Source organism: Uloborus diversus, chromosome 3 (genome assembly GCF_026930045.1).
Source record: "Uloborus diversus isolate 005 chromosome 3, Udiv.v.3.1, whole genome shotgun sequence".
Lineage (NCBI taxonomy): Eukaryota > Metazoa > Arthropoda > Arachnida > Araneae > Uloboridae > Uloborus > Uloborus diversus.
In genome coordinates this window covers 40,645,353-40,666,891 of record NC_072733.1, presented here as the reverse complement: position 1 = coordinate 40,666,891, position 21,539 = coordinate 40,645,353, and the positions used below count along the sequence as shown (strand labels likewise).

General features: G+C 30.9%; 1 protein-coding gene across 1 annotated transcript in view; it reads right to left on the bottom strand.

Annotated features, from left to right (window-relative positions):
- Window positions 1-21,539, bottom strand: part of LOC129218713 (nephrin-like) — a 122,201-nt gene that overhangs the window by 46,000 nt on the left and 54,662 nt on the right. Inside the window, exon 6 of the mRNA XM_054853036.1 lies at window positions 6,491-7,132. Coding sequence (XP_054709011.1) covers window positions 6,491-7,132 — 642 coding nt within the window. The remainder of the gene's footprint in view (window positions 1-6,490; window positions 7,133-21,539) is intronic.

Genomic DNA, 21,539 nt, shown 5'->3' with positions numbered 1-21,539 from the left:
TTAATAGATAGTATAACATCTTGAAATCCTAAAAACATGTTAAAAAAATTATAATATCATCAGTATCATTAATCAGTACAAAAGTATTTAGAGTAGCAATTGATTTCGGACAGAGAGAGCATATGAAAATGTATCGAACAGAAACATTCAATGTTTTGTGCAGTGCTTTCTTAATTAGCTGATTCAGGGATATTTGAAATAACAAATAAGGTCGATCTGCTATCGGTGTCTAATATCCTTTACTTTCCCAAAATCTCATTTTAGAATTCCTTTAATGTTTTCTTTACTATATGTTATTTACTTTAACTGGAAATAAAATCACAAGCTTTTTTACGATTGGACAAGAAGGCAATGAATCTCAGTTTTGCGAAGATTTTAAGCTTTAATCTTATTGAAAAAGTACTTTAGGAGAACAACTCAAGACGCTGATTTGAAACAAAAATATTAGAGCTTCGGAGTTCTAAAAATTCTTTTAAAAGCGAAATTCTTTTTTTTAGCTGTAAGGGGAAAAATAAATCTAAAACTTATTTAGAATTTCAATGTGAAATTCTCTCAACTGAGCCTTAACGATATACAAATCGTCTGAAATGTTTTTGCCTAGTCGACTGTGGAGTTTCTTTGAATTGACTTTTGAAAATAAAATTAGAACTAAAGCAATATGTTGGGAAAGTTTGTAGGAATATATTTCGTTTTAAAATTTTTAGTAACCGGACCTAGGAAATGTCATTTGTTTTGTAATGTTACTGAGCATACTAATGAAAATCGTACAAAGATATGAAAAAAAAAAACATGAATAAAGTGAAAAACCTTAGGAATTACAATTCTTTTACATTACACATGAAAATAAACTACGTAAAAATAATTTTCAAATCATTCACAACCGCATAACAGTGGATGAGATTGACTTTTTATCTCATTTGCATGAAAATTTCAGTCAATATTCTTTTTTTTAAAGCACATTGAGAATGTCTTTATTCTAAAACGAATTGTAGGCAATATATACCAAAATTATTTTTGTTCAACGTCCGAATATTGACTGTTTTATTTGAAATCATGTCTTGAAAGGTGAAAATTATACTCAAAAAGCATATACTAATTTCTTTCAAAATTGTTCTAGTTTTAGACAGGAATTTTTAAAATCAAATCGTTTAGTATCAAACAAATCCTTTTTGGTTTTTGCATGAGATTTGAGATTTTCCTTATTCTATCAATATGTAGTTCAGTTTAAACGGTTCAAAGTCTGAATTTCTAATAGTTTTTAACTCTCTTTCTTTTTTTTTTACTATTTTTTAAAAACATGATGTATATTCGCGTCATTATCAGAAGCTAAACCTTTTTTGGTACTAATTTCAAGAAAAAGAAATGCAACTTACATCATTCGAATAGTACTGTGACGTAGATGTGCCGTTTATATATATATATAAATTAAAGAAATAATATCCATTGAAAATTATTACTGACACAAAAAACTTGACATTTGTGCGACCAAAACTCATGGCGATATTCCAGTTCAAAGTTTTAAGGTACCATACAAAAGATGAGATTGGAACTTATCGCCATTTCAGAAGAATGACAGGTCGTCAAATGAAGAAAAACAAGGTATTTATATTTTTCGTTGCTATTCAAAAATAAATGCAAATGTTTTGTCGTGATACGCAAAAACACACTACAAAACTTCAAATAATTTGAAAATCCACAATCTATACACACATATAATTTTAAACACTTGTTAACCTCTATATTTCCCCCGAAAAGGTGTTATTGACGGCAAGTGAAAAGTGGTGTAAGTTACGAAACGCTGCGTTTCATATCTTGGTGAATATTAGTCGTACTAATTTCAACTTTTTTTTGGAATTATTTTTCAATGGAGATTATTTCCCTAAATATAAGTTAGGGGTCCTGGGGCCCTTATAAAAAGTTAAATTTTCTATTCTGTGACTCATTTTTATTTTCTCTTCAAACTTTCACTATATTAACCGTGCATCTGATTTTGAACATTTTTGCAATTGGAAGTATACATCTAGGACTAACGGTTGCGAAATAAAGGTTTGCAGGTTAAAACGTAACACCCTGTGTGTGTATATATATATATATATATATATATATATATATATATATATATATATATATATATATATATATATATATATATATATATATATATATATATATATATGCGATTCCACTGGTAACTAACTGACATGAATGCAACCTATGTGAAAAGTAATACTGATTCAAAAAGAGATTTTTCTGAAAGTAAAAGGATTTTTTATTAAATTCAAATCAGGATCAAGTCAGTCATTAGAACAGCTTGGTAACTGACTGATATCCTGGTAATTGACTGACATTTCTGAAATTTTTTAACTGTACTAATGCAAATGTTCAAAATTAAGCAGCAAAACAAACAAATAAGTTTACATGGAAATACATTTGTTAGATTTGATACAGTTGATTCTGGTCAATTTAATCAGTGGGTAATGGAGTCAACCACTATAATGAATCAAATTGCGAAAAATAGAACATAATCCAGCTTTATTGAACTAGCCGCTTTATTGAATGAGTCGCTTTATGGAATCAAAACTTTTATCACAAATGTGATTCATATAATCGGTGATTACTGTACTGCTAAAATAAATATTTGCAGTATTTCCGACAAGTTGGATACTCTCTGACATATTGGCAACTAACTGATATTACGAACATACAACACAAATATCCATTAAAAAAACATTTTCGCCTAGTTTATTCATTTCTTCAAGTTGAATTTAATGGTATAATTGAATTATTAATAATCATTTTAAATGATTTTAAAAAAATGTTAAAAGCACGGTAACTGACTGACATAAATGCAACCTGCAGAAAAAGTAATATAGATTCAATGAAGCACTCTCCTCTTAAAAAGCAAAACGGAATTTTTTTATAAATTTAAATTGGGATCGAGGAAAAATGAATAACTTTCCAGCATATGGCATTTGATTTCAAAAATATTACTAAAATAACAAAATTACCGTAATTAGAATAGCTTCGGGAGCTAACTGACTGACATTTCTAAATTTCTTGTAGGGGAAGGTCGGATAGTATCGGACACCTAAGCTATTTCAATCATAACACTTTTTGTTTTATTTGTAAAGAATTAGTTTACACTAAATTATGCTGTACTAAGTTATCTAACATAAATTGTAAACTTTAGTTAAAAAAACATGGAGTTGTATTTTTTAAACAAGTTTTTGTCAAACTCTATTTTTGGCCAATTTTAAATTTTGGAGGGTTGTATCGGACAAAACATTAAAATGTTGAAATAAAAAAAATAGTTCAGAAATAATATTTTAATGTGCATAAAAATGAAACAAACTAAGTAGTTGGTTACTTAGGTTGGTTTACTTTAAGTCTAAAAATGAAAATAAGTAATATTTTTTAAATAAAAGTTGAAAATATAGCCTATGGTTGGTTTAAGCCCCCCTAACTGAAACAAATTCATTTTAAACTTTGGAACACAAATCACATGTGTAGTAAAGACTGTCTAGTTGTAGCTCAGTACATTTTTCATGTGCCCAACCCTTACACGTTTAGCATTGGATCCAATCTTCTTCAAATGTCTCATTACAAATTATGCAGTAAGTCAGCTCTTCGTTTTCCTGCGGCTCATCATCATACTTTAACTTTCTTTTAGTGTTTTCTTTGTTTTTCATTTTTGGTTGAACTATTTTTTGTTTCTTTGGTTTGGGTTTACCCCCTTTCTCTCTCTCTTTTTTTTTTTGGCGCTTCTCTTCTCTCAATCTTTTTTTCTCCTCTGATAAATTTTAAAACTTTTTCCAACAAGTCCAACTTTTTCATTGCCTTTTTTTGTATTTGTTTCTCTCATCCGATTTATGTCGTGATTTTTCCATTTCATTTTGGACAGAGAAAAACACCGTCTGTATTTTATTTTGGTGCCAGTAACTTTGTCCGATACAACCCGAAATTGGTTTGTCCGATACAACCCGACTGTAAAGCTACAGTTATTTAACCATCACTAGGTTATTACTTAAGCTAGACACTTTTATATCTCATAATACTTAGATTAATATACTATCAGTCTAAAGGTATATCAATGAAACAATATAACTTACACTATGTGTAAATATATCCCTCAGAAGTTAAGTTCGTGCACTGCAATTTTCTCAACAAACAAACAACTAGCTTTGCACACCAGAACGAACGGTTGATTTGAACCAATATGACATCTGTCACTTTCTTCCCCAATACGGCACACTATGTTGACCCAGTACGTGCTGCTCTGGCGGAGGAATTAAGAACAGCCCTTGTCCGATACTACCCACTGTCCGATACTAAACGACCTTCCCCTATATCCTAACGTAAAAAATTCAGACTTTCGCAGTAAAACGTACAAATAAATGTACACAAAAGCAGAGTTTTCTTTGCCATTAGGGTTAGACCAGGGGACCCTTATCCTATGAGGACCCACAAAATAATAGACGATATAGAAAATTACTACAAAATATAGTTTTAATATGCTAATTATGACGTTGTAAAAACAAGGGCGATACAAAACGTATAAAACGATTGATTTCTAACATCAAAATAACAATTTTGTGCTACCTAGTATTTTGTTCAAGTAGTTTACACTCTCAGTGTACCCTAGCTGTAATATATTAAATAACAAAAACTGTAAGCGCTTGCAACTCTGCAGCACTTCCTTCGATAGCATTTTTTTGTAGCATCTATTAATGTGTTTGACCGAATGTCTAATAGCTTTAAAATTTGTAAATAAAACTCTTCGCATAATAAAAGCAATTAAAATAAGTTTCTTTTTTTTTTTATCGATAACATCTTTTCCCTTCATAGTTTTTTTTAAATTGCTTTTTATAGTGTTTAAAAATTGATCACATCCTCGTAAAATTATTGAGCTATAAAAGGTAAACTATTTCTATTTCCTCTACATTATCTTAGCCACTCATATGACTGAACAAGTCTTTTTTACAAGAATTTCACCTTAGCCTCTCCCCTATTACCCATCTCTCAGTCTTTCTACAAAATATTATAGATCACAAGAAATTCCATAGAGATGTTCTTTACTGGCAGTCGCTTCCCATATTTTGAATTTCTTTTCCCCCTGTGAAAGTTGTGATATTGTAAATTTGTCTTTTGGCTGTATTGACTGTAAAATGCTTTTCTCTTCTGTTTTGAATTGATGTATTTTTTGAATACTAGGCAATTATTTTTGAAATGTAGGCCCAAACATTACTAAATCATGTTAGAATGAATAATGAATAAAATCAATAAACTATGTTATCATTCTTAAAAATTTAAAGAGTTGGGTCGTTTGATATTGCTTAATATGCTACAAATAAAAGAAACCTGTTTTCAGGAGTATTAAGATTAATATATTGCAACCATTTTAAAGTTAAACAGAATGTCAGTTAGTTACCGAGGAATTATTGGTGTTCCGGATGTAAACTTCCAATTCTACTTATTCAGCATTTAAATATTACTTGTAAGCAGAGAATATGAGTTTTGAAAAATTTACACGAATTATTTTCATGCTGAGGGAAAAAAGTTGCTTTTTTATGGTAACTGACTGACATTCATAAACTGATTTTAAGATTTTTACTGAACGAAACACTATAAAGATATTTTTTGTTGTAAGCTTCCAGTATAAACCTGTATTATGAGTATAACAAAATACACTAATCTGTTTTCCTTTTAGTTAGAATTTTTGTTAGGAAAAAATTTGAATACTACATGCCAAATTTTCCCCAAAAAATCCGGAAAAGACATAGGCATCTCTTACGGCTTAGTTTCAATATAAAAAATTATAAATTAAAATTTAACTTGGTAGATTTATAAAATATATATTTCAAGCTTTTAAATGATATACAATACTTATAGTTTTGTTAATATTGAGATTTTGATGCTCAGGTTGACATTTTCGTGGAATTGCCCATATATATATGTTGTTGTTGTTGTTGTCGTGTCTGATGACGTGTAGAGTGCGAAAGATTTAAATGTCTCCAAAAGTCTTGATAACAAGGTATGCTAATTCTGGATCCCGATGGCTGTACAGGATTTCAATTGGTGGTGCTCCAAGTTGGAGGAGGGAGCGAATAATGACCTGACAATTATAAACATGATCCGGGGTGAGTTGTAAATGGGGACAGTGCTTGCAGATGGGATAGGATTTATTATTAGTTGGTAATATCTTCATGTCCTTGAAATGTCCAGTGCGTAGCCTAGCTATTGTAGAAGAGAGGTTTCTTGGGCAGTGAAGGTCGGGGATTGTTGCCTTGCTGAAAAGCTGATCATAGATCCTTCGCCTGGCAACAGCATTCACGTCTGTAAAGGTTGCTGTTAGAGGTTGATCTTGGTCACGTGCTTCCTTTGCTAGGGCATCTGCACACTCATTTCCCTCGATTCCGACATGAGCGGGAATCCACTGGAGAACACAAGTTATGTTGAGTGAGTGGAGAAGAAAATTAATTTCTTGTCACACCGTTACGTATGGCTTCGAGTGCTGATTTTGAGTCGGAAAAGATCACAATTTCTTCCATTTGGTTTTTAGGAGTAGGGGAAGAGAGACAATAAGAAAGAGCTGCTTTAATAGCAATGAGTTTGCTGGTGAAGTTTGAGGCGATCTGGCCAGTGGGTATTTTGAGTTTGATGTTGTTTCCTGAGGGATAAATGATGGAGATGCCTGCGCCACATCTATTACAGTCAATGTCAGAGGAACCATCTGTGTAGATTAATACACTGTTTTCTTTGGCTAGTGAACGAACAGTGTCTTCGCCTTTCTGTAATAATATTTCAGTAGGTTCTTTTTTAGAACATGGTTCAAGTAAGTAAGTATTGATTTTAGTACTCTTAGGAGGTCTAAATGGAAAGAGTGGTTCTTGAGTTATGTCCAAGGAAGAATGGGCAAGACGAATGGCCTCTCTGATATCCCTGTCTAACTGCAGCGTTGATGATCTCTGAAGCCTTGATGTGCTTGTCCAAACGTCGAAAGCTCTGTTAGCAATGTGGTCTTTATTGTGGCTTCTGATTTTATTTGTGAACTTCACAGTAGCAAATTTCCGTCTGTTCTCGAGGGAAACAAGACCACTTTCGAGTTCAACCTTGGAGTTATTAGCAGATGACACTGCACCAATGATAATTTTGGATGCTCTATATTGGACTGAGTCTAAAATGTCTTTGGTAGAATCGGACGCATGTGCCCAAACGGGGGAGCAATACTCAAGTACCGGCCTGATGACAGCGCAGTAGGTACTTTTTAATGTTGATGATCTTGATCCCCAGTTTGTGCCCTAGAGTTTGCGGAGGATGTTCAATTTCTTAAGACCTTGATTTGCTGTGATTTTCAAATGTTTTGTAAATCTCAATTCTGGATCTAGAATCACTCCCAGGTATTTGGGATTTTCAACGCTCTCAATAATGGAGTCCTCAATTCTTAAGACCGGTTGCCCATATATATATATATATATATATATATATATATATATATATATATATATATATATATATATATATATATATATATATATATATATATATATATATATATATATATATATATATATATATATTTTTTTCCTTCAATTTGTTTTCTATATTTTTAAATAAAATAAAAGGGAACATTTCACAAAAATTTCCTATTTTGGGGACACAAATTCTTCACACGCTTTAGATGTTTCTACCAATCTAAAGATATGATTTTTTGGTATTAGATTAACTGTATAAGAACGTTATAAGAACTAAAACCCTATTTTGCTCTTTTATTTCACTTTTAAGAGACATTTTTGTAGAGATTCCCTTTCTCCTCGTCGAAAATATCCTTGTACGCTTTACATTTTGCATCAATCCAAAAATATTTTTTAAGCTATACTTTTAAAATTAAAATTATAAATATTTAGTTTAAAAGTTAATACATTTTTTGTCATTCTTCCAAAAACAACGATATAGGATCGTATTGAAATGTAAAGATATAGTGCGAGACCCTAAGCATAGTCGTTCGAATTTCGACCCCCAAGATAATTCTAGGGGTTTATTATCTATCGTCAACTAGAACTAAATGCAGCTAAGATGCATTTCAATGTATCGATTTTGGGTATTAGTGTGAAAAATTGCAATGTTCTGCTATTTCTGAATGTGTTATAATTACTTTTTAGTATTATCCCGTTGCATTCCTATCCTGAAAACGTTGACACCTATACATCACATTGTTAAGGAAAAAAAAAAAAAAAAATTCCGAATTTTAGAAAAATACACTTTTGAAAATATTTAAGGTAGAAAAGAGTCCTTTCATAAACTTGAAGTATTACTTTCACATAATCTTGCCAACTGATGCATCATATGAAATGCTGTTCAAAGAGCTTTAAAATTACACCTTGTAAAACATTTTAGCTCTTATAACCGACGAGAAAAATGATTTTTTGCAATACTAGAACTTTACGTTTCTCCATGTTTTGAGTACTTTGGAGAGCTTCACAAAAATACTAGCGGTCAAAAAAAAAAAAAAATCTTTGAAATATATTGTTTCTATCATTACATGGGTTGACTCAAGCCAAACATACTTTGCAAGAATTATTTGACATGAATATGAGAAATGTATATTGTTTTTGTTGATCTGGTGCGGAATGACCTAATGCATTTTGGTTGAATGTATTATATATTTCGATAAAATATTTACTTTCACCAAGACCATGTCAGGCAGTATACTTTTCAAGCTAAGGAGTGTTTTCTTTAATTATATTTCATTCTTTAAAGGATTCCCCTTTTGGGGTTTGTAATAAAAAAACCTAACTACAAAGTGGTGAATAAACATAAAATTACTACTAGTTTAAGAAAAATAAACCACATTTGAATACAAAATTGGCGAATTTTTGGTAAAGCCTAAAATCTATGTAACATGGTTAACTACGAGAAGAATAACTTAGAGTTTAGGATTTTATAGAATAGACTAGCCGCCTGCGGCGACCAGCTGGTTCGCCTTCTTACGCCATTCACCTTTATATGCAAGCAGCCACCTACGGCGGCTGTTTGGCTAACTTGTCATTTAGCTTTTTACTTGAAGTTTGCCGCCTTCGGCGGCTGTTTAAACAAATTTGGCTGCAGTATTAATCAATCCATTTCTATCTTTTTTGTGCCATTCACATTTTTACGCCAAGATTGGCGCCTTCGGCGGCTATCTACCTTTACGATCAATCTCTAAATTTTCTTTTACATCTCTATATATTTTAACCTCCTCGTTCATTTCCTAATAAAAACAAAGATCACTCAAAAAACCGCTTTTTTTTCTTTAAGTAGAACAAACAAAAAAGTTATCTCCAAAACTCCCCGTAGTGTGCAAAAAGTAACAAAGTAAAGTAAGTGACAAAGAAAAAAAGATCTCGCTGTTTTTATTGAATTAAATGCGCACAACTATGAAATGTAACGTAATATCAAAACAGCATAATGTCCAGCTTGGGGGGGGGGGGGCGGGGGAGGAGAGATGGAAAGTAAAAAAAATGCATTCCCTGAATTAAACAAAAAAAAAAAAAAAAAAAAAAAAAAAAAGAAAGAAAGAAAGAAAAAAAGCAAGCGCTGCCGGAAAAACACGTGGTCATCACGTCATAAAATGTAGAAGTAAGCTATATAGTAAAAAAAAAAAAAAAGATTAACATTGTTTCGATTAAGATTCCGTCGTAAATATCGAATCGAAATCCAAGTAGTGACGTCAGAGGCATAGAAGATTGAAGAATGCGTTTTTCGACCGATGCGTAGAAAGATATGATGTGTTCAGCATTAAAAAAATTGTAAAAAAAAAAACTATTACGTATTTTTAAGAACTTTTTTCTTTTGAAGAGGGCGAAATGTTTTTACTATTACCAACTTAAATTTTAGAAATGAGGCTTTGATACTTCTCGCAGGATGATATTAGAAAAATGTAAAACCCAGGAAAAAATGCAAATTGAAGGTTTTTTTCAAAAATTCATAAAAAATACAAAAATTGCTCTATCTTCAAAATTTTTTCATTCATCATATTTAAAATTAAATTTCCGACACTATAGTACAAAAATATTTGTGTGGTGCGATTGGTTCGGGGTCTGTGAGGTAAAAAGTACTAAAAAGTGCAAAAAAAACACATAAAACTTTAAATAACTTTTTTTCTAATTAAAATATCAAAAATTGAAGCCCGAGGTGCACTTCTTCGGCAGAAACTGTACCTGTATACCAAATTTCATCTTTCTAGGCCTTACCGTTTTCCCGTAAAGCGTGCCACACACACACACACACAAACATCTTATTTTATTATATGTATAGATTGAGCTGACTTAAATGAAAGAGAGCTGTCATCACTATCAGTAAGATCTCTCAAAGCTTCAGAATATGATTCACAATAAATCCTATTCTTAGATTTATCAACATAAATAGATTTCTAAATCTATTTAAATATTTGATCCCCATCTTCAGCTTTGATAATAACCAGGTAAGTATTAGAAATTACATCCTAGACACAGACTGCATTAACAAAATTAGGTTCAAGAATTTTGGAATTGAAGTCAACATTAAAAGCAACAAAATGCGAAAGCTGATTCCTTTTGAGTATGAGTTAGAGCGCTACATTTGAAAGCTTTCTCAACTAGAGAGATAAGTTTAGGAGAAGATCGTATGCGCGATAGAAATGCAATCACAGGAAAATTGCAATTGCATTTCAATGAGTTAACTTGATTACTATTTAAAGAAACATTAGAAATGTTACCAATAGCATTTTTAGTAACCAAAAGTAAGTCGACAAGATTGTCTAATTTTGAATCCTTGCACAAATTGAGAAATATCTACCCAGAATTAATTTTCGACTCTCCGAAACTGTTGTTGATTGAGATTGGTTGTCAAAAGAATAATAAAAAAAAAAGAATTTGGAACAGATACATATAAAGTGGGAAGCTTCTGGTTAAATGAAAGAAAGGCGTTTCCTAGTTTCCTCGATCGATGTTCTAAGTATAGGCAATTTTGAATGAAAAATGACTTTGTCAACTCTAACCAAGTGCGGTAAACAACGTTTTAAAGAGATAAATTTCGGAATCATTTTGTTGCGTCTACAGTCTTGAATAAAACTCCGAGGGGTTTAGAAAATGAAAGTTTTAAATTAAAGATTGCAGAAACTATTCAAATAAGACGTAATAAAAACTAACAGAGTTAAAACCAAACCTTAAATAAATAGTACCTTAAGTAGCGAGTCAATTAAAGAAAAATAAGAACAAATAGCAAACATAACAATTAAGTCACGTAAACAAAGCAAATATGTCAATCGAAAAAAAAAAATAAAATAATAACAAAAAAAAAAAAAAAGAATGAAAATGAGAGCAAACAGAACGGATAAAGAAAAAGGCCAGATATAATTATTTTAAAACTTGTCAATCCATATAGCTAAATGAGCAAACTCTAGTGTGACTTAATTTCTACGTATATCGCTACTACAAGACAAAAACAACTAAAACTAATTAGTTTTGAAAAAACAGAAAAACATTGAAAAATCTCTGCTAACCAAAAGAAATGTTAACATACCCAGTAACTGTAAAATATTTTCTAAATGGATACAAATACTTTATTACGTAAAGACTGAGTTACATTTAATTACAGAACTCACTCCATATGTAAAAATACACGTCTAAGGATGTTTTTAATCATGAACGATTTTGTAATAAAAATACTGCCAGGTATATGAAAAATATAGCTAGTAGAAGAAAAGAAAATACCAGCTAAATAACTTTTTAAACATTATATTTACTTTTTAGAATTTTTAAGTATTTTATCGGAATATATAAAATTTGACAATTATGATAAGAAGATAGTGCAATGGAAGATAACATATTTTATGCATTTTGTAATTTGCTCAAGACGTTAACGGCTATTATTTCAAGAAACTATCTTGTTAATTTCTTAATTCAGTTCACTGTTTCATTCTACTTACCTTACTGGAAAAAATTGTAAATGTTTTCTATGATTTATTGTCCAACAACAAGCTTCGAATCCGGGGTATGATAGGGATTTTATTCCTTAATCTGATTAAAAAATACCTTTTAGAGAGAAACCAAAGATCTTGGCTTGAAACAAAATCATTATTAGGATTTGAAAGTTTTAACAATTCTTTTAAAGGTTCTTTTCCTTAGCTGAAAGAAGAAAATAGACTCAAAATTTTGTTTAGAATTTCAGCCTTGTTTTTTGTTTCAACCGAAGATAACGAAGTAAAAACAGTCTAAAACTTTATTTTTTAAATTGAGTCAGAAATCGACTTCAGTGCTTGTTTGAATGATTAAATTAAACCATAGGTGAGTAAATATTGTTACTTTTTTTACTTTAATTTCATTACAATAATTTTCGAATCTTTAAATGTAGATAATTATTATTAATTAATGTACATATACTTGACATTTTAAGGATTTGTATTACAGAAAGCTCCCGATTATCCACGAGCGGATTATCGGTAAGTCAATTAACAATCGGGAACATGTATTTTCGTAGCAAAACGCGAATATCAATGGCAGTTTTTTTCTTGCTGAAAAATTGTAAATTTAAACTGGGTTGTATTTGTTTTATTTATTCATTTGCTTATTTATTTATGTATTTATTTATTGCACTTTCTTCATCGTACATACACTTGTTCTTTATTGATGTGAAGTTCTGTTGGTCAAAAGTATAAAACATTTTTACTGCACTGTATATAGTTTCACTGTTTGCAGAAAGTACATATTATGCATCAATACAGCCAAGTGTTTTGAGTGATAACAATATCCTAATTTTAGCCTTTTTGCGGTTTATCCGCGTTCTTGATTATCCACGGCATTTGAGCCACTCAATTCCGCCGATAATCGGGAGTTTACTGTATTCATTAAATTCAAACCAAAATTTTATGCAGCTTAATGTCTTTAATACCAAGAAATAACAAATTACTTGGTAAACACTATTCAAAAATGTTAGTTAAAACCTATTCTTTGCATTTTTGTCTTGAAAAAAATAAATAAATAAGTAAATAAAAAAATGAAAAAAAAAAAAAAAAAAGAAAGAAAATATGCTTTTTAAAAAAGTAGATTTCATCATGTAGAACGAGTTTGATTGATAATGTCTTTAAAGTTATCCATGTGCGGTTCCGTTGCTGGTATAGGCTCACGCTGGCCATAGAAATTCACCCCTTTACGTATTCAGCCCACACTACATTAAAAAAAAAAAAACCTTAAATAGCAAGGGAAAAAAACGGCCTATTGATGATAGGAAACATGAGAAACCGTCCATAAGTAGTTTACTAGATATTTTTAACGTGTTATGTTAAAAAAGAAAAGCTGAAGAATATTTTGTTTATTTTTAAATTTATGGGGCCCGGTGTTTCATGGAAAAAAATGTTAGTTAACTTAAACTTGAGAATACTTAATTTAAATGAAAAAATTGGTTTTTTTATACTATCGCTAAATAATTTAGTTATTTTGAACATATTTTTACTTTATGGAATGAAAATCTGAAAAAATAGGCAAAATTCGAGAATTATGGGGGACGGCACTTCAGGGGATTTTTGTTTTTGATCAAAACACAAGCTTGTATGCTTAAATTACATGAAAATGCACATTCTCGGAACAAATGCTAAATAATTTGCGCTATATATATATATATATATATATATATATATATATATATTTAATTTTGTCATATATATATATATATATATATATATATATATATATATATATATATATATATATATATATATATATATATATATATATATATATATATATATATTTAATTTTGTCATATATATATATATATATATATATATATATATATATATATATATATATATGAGAACCGTTGGGCAGAGTGACATAAAAGGGCCATTTGAAGTGCGATCGTGGAGAAACTAACCTCCCTGATTATGCAAAATGAAACCAAATGTATGTCCCAAATGACTCATCAGAATTTAGCAACGTCTAGGGATCCGTAGAGAACGTTTAGTTTCCGAATCTAACATGCTTACAACATGTCACCGGTGACAGTCGCCTGAGATTTTGCGTTAGTTACACAACAGGACGCCTATTTAATACTACTCGTTCTTTAACTGAAAGAAATCCCGAATTTGCCCCTCTGTACGGGCTGACACTGGCTGTGTGCAGTGCGCCTCATTAGTGCACAAGCACCTAGCACAAACTTCCATACGTGTCAGCAAAGCTGAAAGAAGCTGTGGAAATTTTTAAGGCGTTAAATTTGTATGGCAGAGTTTTTTTTAATGAAAAAATAACAAGTTAGTTTTGTGTCCCGTTAATTGCAATATTAGTGACATAAATCAAGCAGAGAGGCAATAATAATTGAATACGAGGCTATAAATGTAATAGTTTTACTAATTTTAACATACAGCTTGTGAAAAATGATTACTATTATAGATGTCCCACTCTCTTGCATTGATTTATTTAGCTACACTCTATTCAGAAATCTAGTAGATAAACAATGCTCATCTATAAGATACATTCTGAAATCGCACCTGTCAAAGGAAAAATACTCATTTCATAAAAATGTATCTGCAGAGTTTTATAGACAGGCTTAAAAATAGCAAAAAAGCACATCTCTGTTCAAAAAATCAACTTCAAGAAAGCTATAGACTTCATGAAAATAATAAAAATACGTTAGCTGGAAATAAGCGTGTCAAAAAGAGAGAAACTGATACCCTTTTTCAGAAAGTACAATGTCAAAGTATTTGATATTTCTTTAAAAGCACCATTCAGGAGATAAAAGAATCTTATACACAATGTTTTGTCATCTCGATGTCGTATATCACAAGTAATTCGATAACATTTTTGTGTAAATCTTTTTTTTTCTGTTCAATATTTCATTTTTTAGTCTACAATAATGTTTATAAAGTTATTTGTGTATTTGATATTCTAAAAATGTATACATGACACCTTCATTGAATTATTGATTAATCGTATTTGGTTTAAAAGCCTCGCCTAGTACCTTTCTTCCTGAATTTGTTTCGTGAAAGTTGGAAACGAAAATACTTTTGAATAGTTAAGTGATTAAGCTGATAAATTTTATATTTCAAAAGGCATAACTTTGTGTATAAGAGCTGATATGTATCCAAAACTATTTACTAAGGCAGAATTTGAGAAATCTAAACATTACCAGCGCCACATTTTATTAGCAGCATTATAGTTTTATTAGCAGCAAGCATTAAAAAATATTTAGTTTGATTGTAGAATTTGTACTTTTAGCTATCTTTATGGTGCATTTCATGAAATAAGAATCAATTTTGTTTTCCCTAGCAGTTAATAAGAACATATCAAGATAGGCGAAAAATGTAGTTATAATGGTTGGTAACTGTCATTAAGGTGACTAGTCCTTTAAGCATATCATACATTTTTTATAGATTTACATAGTAAAAGTCGAAACATAACTTTTAGATCTGAAATTATGTATTAAAAATTCCTGTTATGAATTTGGAGGCTAAATGATTGATACGTACATGAATGCACTTAATAATGCACGATGAAATTTATTATTATCATTCACATTACTTCACACATTTCTTCTTACTTTACACATTCATGTAAAACCGTATACGCGTCATTCAGACAAGGCACTAATCAAGGGCGTGCACAGAAATTTTGGGCACCGTCACAAATGACTTATACGGGCCCTCCTCCATATTGTTAACCCCTATATTTCACACCTCATTTTAAAAATATTGAGTCCCGTCAAGCTCGGGCCCGGGCCAACAAGTGTCACTTCTCTCCTCCCTCCCTGTGCACGTCACTGGCAATAACACATGTTAGTAATTATTCCTAAACACGTGAAAACATGTATATGTATGTTCATAAATGCTTTAATCTATTCACTCATAGGCAGTGATGCTCCCATCATTTTTTCTGAGGGTATACTCCCAGGAATCTACTACGCACAATATGTGTACGCGTTCATTTACATAATATGTCATAATATGAAAATTTTTGAAGCTTGAGGGTATACGGTATGTGTCTAAAAAATGTTTGAGAGTATACGGCGTATATGGAGTATATATCCTATGGGAACACCACTGCCCATTAGGGTAACGGCACCAGTAATCAGAGTGAATTTTATGAGCCAGTTGGTATTTACAAGGCAGTGGTGGAAGGTTATGAACAGCTACCACGAGGTCTGCCGGTGTTTTATGTTCCTTTGAATTTAATAAAGTTTTAGATCTATAACTTTTTAACATTTTGAAGAGAAAGGAGAATTTTGTCCATTACTCATCCTTTCCTCTTCCTATCTGTTACTGGGTTTCATCAAAATTGTCAGAGTCTGTTACTGGGGGTTGGGCCTTTTTTCAAAATTGAGCGAATCAAAATATAATTAACTAATTCGGAGGATCCAGAAGCAGCCAAACGTTAGACGAGATGTAGATGCATGATAGAAAAATAGTTTAAAAACTCTAAATACATTAAAAAGCTTAGAAATTTGAGTTAACCTGAGAGCGATGTCTTAAGCATGTCTGTTATTGGTGCCTTTACCCTATATGGAAAAAAACATAAATTCAAAATAAAAATATAAACTGAATTTTAAAGTTATATTTGTCAGTCGAATTTATTAATATCTGTCAGTCGAATTTATAATTATTTATCTAAAAGAACCATTTTTATTTCGAAACTGGAATTTAGTAAGTTCAGTGAATTATTGGTTATTTTTTATTTTGTTCTGTTGTGTTTTTTTATGATTCATTTTTTCTGTAGTGCCTGTACAAACTAAACGTTTGTATGAAAGCATTGCAATTTTTGGTTTGAAAACTGTCAATCTACGAGCCCTTCTGGTTTTGAAAATCATGAGGAATTGACAGAAAATATAAAAGAACAATTTAGGTATCTAAAGCTTTCCTCACAAGGTACTCTAGAATGAAGCATTCACGTACATGTCCTCTAAAAGTAAATCATCTAAACACTTCAAACCTCAAATTCGAATTAGTTTCAAAGTAATTTGGAATTCCTCGAAAGAATCTTCTACAATGTTCTTCACAAAAGCAGAAATTATCTCCAGAAGCAGTTTCCAAATCCACTGTAATGCGGCAAACAAAAGCAACGTCACATCTAAGTGCCTATAACAAAATCAGTTCCAATACTGACTCTAGTCCTTCAGAAATGTTTGGAGTGGCCGATAATAGTTTGGAGATTACTAAAGTTGGCAACAGGTTTTGAAATTCCAAATCCAGTGTCATCTTGGTGAGATTTGGCGAAGTTTAAATAAATCCCCATGTTAAATCAATCATGATATTTCCTTCTCACAATCTGTCATTCCGGATACCACCGAGATACGGCAGGTGACGGGTTTAAAAATGTAAATGTGTTACATCTTAGTCAACGAACGTTAATGTTATCAAGCTTCAGAAAACACAACCATTGCAAAGTAATTTAATACATCGTTTCATTTAAACTATTAGTTTTGATACTAAATGTATTGAAATGATTATCAAACCATTACTTAATTCTATATTAGAACTTGCTTGCACTCAAAATATGTATCAAAACATATGCATGTCAATGCATTACAAACTTAGTAGGTCCAAAATATAGTTGGCATTGACTTAAATAAGCTTTATAAAATAAAATAAAATATACACAATAAGAGAACAATGCTAAGTATACTTATTACTTTTTTAATTATATGATTTATTCAACCTCACCATGCATTTACCACAACATGCTACTTCATGCGTTGAATGATTCTCAGACATTAGCTAACTCTAGATAAGAACTTGCTTGAACACACAATATGTTTAAAAAGTCTAACATTTTAGTGCATTACGAAGTTAGTTGTTCAAAAAAACATTGATGACATTGACTTAAATGCTTTTATAAGAAATCAGAAAATGGGCATTCTTGTAGAAATAGAGATAACAACATTAAAGCTCGGGAAATGAAACAGATGACTGCTGTTTTTCGACAAATAGATAACGTCTGAAATAAAAACTCATGGCGAATTTAACAAAAAGAAAAGAAAAAAAAAAACAAATCAAACTCAAACCAATGATCTTGCTCTTGCAGCAAATGAACATACGCCATAAAATGTTGACCGCTAGATCTGGTCATAGATTTTGTGGGTATTGGACGATTTACTTTTAGCAAAAGAACAACTTTATTTCCGAAATAAAGCTCGAGTTTTCACTTATCGCAAAGAAGTAAATTATTTTATAAATTGTTCGGCGAAAGTGGTGGTAATTAGGAAGGTTTTAACAAGTAGCAGCTTTGTAGCGATTATTTAGAATGTTGGTTGGAGACAATCATTTGCATTAAAGACAAATGAATGGTAATTGTACGGCAAAGGTATATTCATTTATTTTTAAGGATAATTAAAATCTCGATTATTTGGTATTTTACCTACAGTCGTATGAAGCCGTTGTGAAGGATTAGTGTGTTTTATTCGAACTTATAATACTTGTGTTCTTGAATAAACCGACTATACACTGCGTTTCACAGCTCTTGTACACAAATTTACTGAGGCGAATCAGGTTTAAAATTTATCTTACAAACACTATTTTAGTCAGCATTTTGGTTTTTAAGAAAGATTTAAAGCAGTTTTTTGACGTTATGTCCTGCACCTCTAATACATGCCGCGCAACGACAATGCAGAAATCGGTGATAGCTTGTCAAAGTAGGTTGTCGTTGCGTTATCATTGCGACACATGTAATGCAGCTTTAGGCCTAAAATATTTGCATCTGATTTAAGCCATTCTTTAAAAACGTGCTGTGTAAAGCAGTGTTTGTGCAATAAAGTTGTGACATTTTTTTGCATCTGTCCGTTTTTTTTTTCGAATTTTCATTCTTGTTGCGCAATTGGAAAATATATTAGCAAACTTATTTTTCTTTCTTTCTTTTTTTTTAAAGTTTTCACTAAGAGTAACTTTTCTGTGCTATAGCGACTCGAAAATAAAAATTTTGTTCCTCTAGCACTACCTTAATTTACAGCTTTGAAATTTAATGCAAAAGTAGTTGCAACCATTGGGATATGCATATTGAAGAGTTTCTTTAAAAAAATGTAATGTGTATTTTAAGCAGTTTTTTTATTTTAGAGTGAGAGTAGGATTTTTATTTTGTTCTGATTACACGGACTGAATTACATTCTCTACGGGTTTCATTGAATTATATTTTCTATGGGTGTTCTTTTCATGTGATACTTAGTGTGAATGGAAAATATAAATGATAGTCTGAAATGAATTCAAAGTTGTAGCTTTCAAAAGCATTGAGCACAATCAACTAAAAGATCAAAAAAAAAAAAAAAAAAGACGTTTGAAAAAAAAAAAAAAAAAGAAATAAATTAATGTTTCACAACTGCAAAACTTGATTGCAAAACCTTAAACCTGCCAGAAATATTTATTTTTCATCAACCGTAAGCAATGAAAAAAAAAAAAAATATTTGGTTTTGATTGTAGTATCTGCACTTTTAGCTACCTTAATAATGTATTTCGTGAAATTAGAATCAATTTTGTTTTTATTAGCAGTTAATAAGAACAAATCAAGTCAGGAAAAAATGTAGTTTTAACGATGCGCAAACTGAATGTAGCATGGTACTCGCTACGAAAAATGGGAAAAACGTTTTTTGGTTTAGCATTAATTATTTGAAAAAAAAAAGTATCCTATACTACATTTATTTTTTTTTACATACATGGAAAACTTTCACAAGTAATGAAATATAGCACAGTCTCAAAGAATAAAAAAAAAGTTGTCCTCTTCACATCATTAACAGTTTAGTATGCTAATTTAAAGGGAAAACTTCATTAATTCTCATAGGCTGTCCTTCCAGACTGTACTTAAAAATTTCATTTGTGTGCTTGAATGAAACTTTTTATTCTATACTTTTTCTCCGTAAGCTTTGTAATTAAAGATGCTTCTCGATCTCGGAACTAAAATCAATAACAGCAGAAAAACGTCATTTAGTGCAAGACAAACCAGCCCGAGAGTTTAGGAGGCGCAAACAATTTTCTATTTGAGAACGAATCAGATGTACTTCGTATGAAAAAAAAAAAAAAAAACCACATTAAAAATGTCCTGTTTGATTTGAAAATAAAAATTATTTACGTATCCAATCTGTTGAAATATCTATGTCTGACAAAATTTCAATTTTTTTCAGCGAATTCATTGCATATTTTAATTTTAAAGCGTTACGAAACTGGTAAACTTTTGTCCTTACGCTAGTAAAAAACAGAGATTTCTGCCTTTGTATGTGCATTTAATATGATGAAAATGCATAAGTGTAAGCTTAAAATGCCTTTTTCTCGAAATGAGTTTTTACGTAAACAAAGAATTTGCTCCCCTTCAAAAATAACTCAAAATTGTTTGATACCATTTTTGTGAATCTTTGCCTCCAGTTGCGAGAGGATTCATCAAAATGCTAATCATAATAACCATATTATTTATGGTCTGCTCTGAAATTTTCATTTGCCGAAAATCTTACAAAAATGTTTCGATGAGCTCAAGTTTTTTTTCTCAGCTTTTTCTCAAAATTTTTAGTATACTCACTTGGTGGAAGTCTGGGGTTCACAGTACGGTATTTCGGCAATACTTTTATTCTAATTAATTGAGAAAAAAACACGTTAATAGCAATTTTTAGTACACTTTAAACACATTTTTTTTAAACCAATTCTGCAATCAGAAAAGTAACGCATAACTTTAAGGATTTCTTTCATTATTTTCAGTAAAAAATAAAGAAAAAATTCACCTTTCGGTTGTTTTGCAAGAAAGAAAAAAAAAAAAAACACCCCAATTTATTCGGTTTTTGTTACACATTGCTTCTATTCACAGCCTCCTAGAATATCCAGCGGGTCAGGTGGCTAAACCGTCGTGCTAAAAATGTGAAGATCGTGAGTTCGAATGCCCATGGGCGGAAAAATATTGTCTTGATGAATTCTTCAACATTTTTCTGATCGAACTTTCCTTGAATATACAATCTAAATTTATTGCAAGATTTTGAGCTACAGTAACTATATATTTGCTTTATGACGCATTGTTAGTGTGTATAAAAATTTGAAGCTGAAGACCCACACACAGTAGCTCAGTTGATATGAGCGTCCTATTAAGAACGCGAAGATGATGGGATCGATCCTTCCATGGGTCATAAAAAAAATGTTTTTGAAAGAATAACTTCTCTCATTTCCATGAACATATAAGAGAATGAAATTTTATAAACATATGACCAGGATACATTTGTGTTGTTGCACAGAAATAAAAAAAACAAAAAACCCATTAATTTTGACATGATTTATTCGCCCGCTCTCAGTAAAATAAACAAACAGATCTCATTTTTGCTGTTATTTAAAACACCTCCATCAAAAACCGGGTTTTTGAGTTCCCACTGTTGAACATGGATGCTTCGCACGAGCCAGCTGGTATAAATTAATAGAAACGGCCCGAAATATACTAGCATTTGCACAAGTCAGTAATGTTAGTTTCAAGAATCATAGTTAAATCTACTTAGATTTGATTTTTATTTACGGATTTTCATCACTGAATCTATCATCAGTGGATCATTTTTGGTATTGTATATTTATGTGTAAAATAACT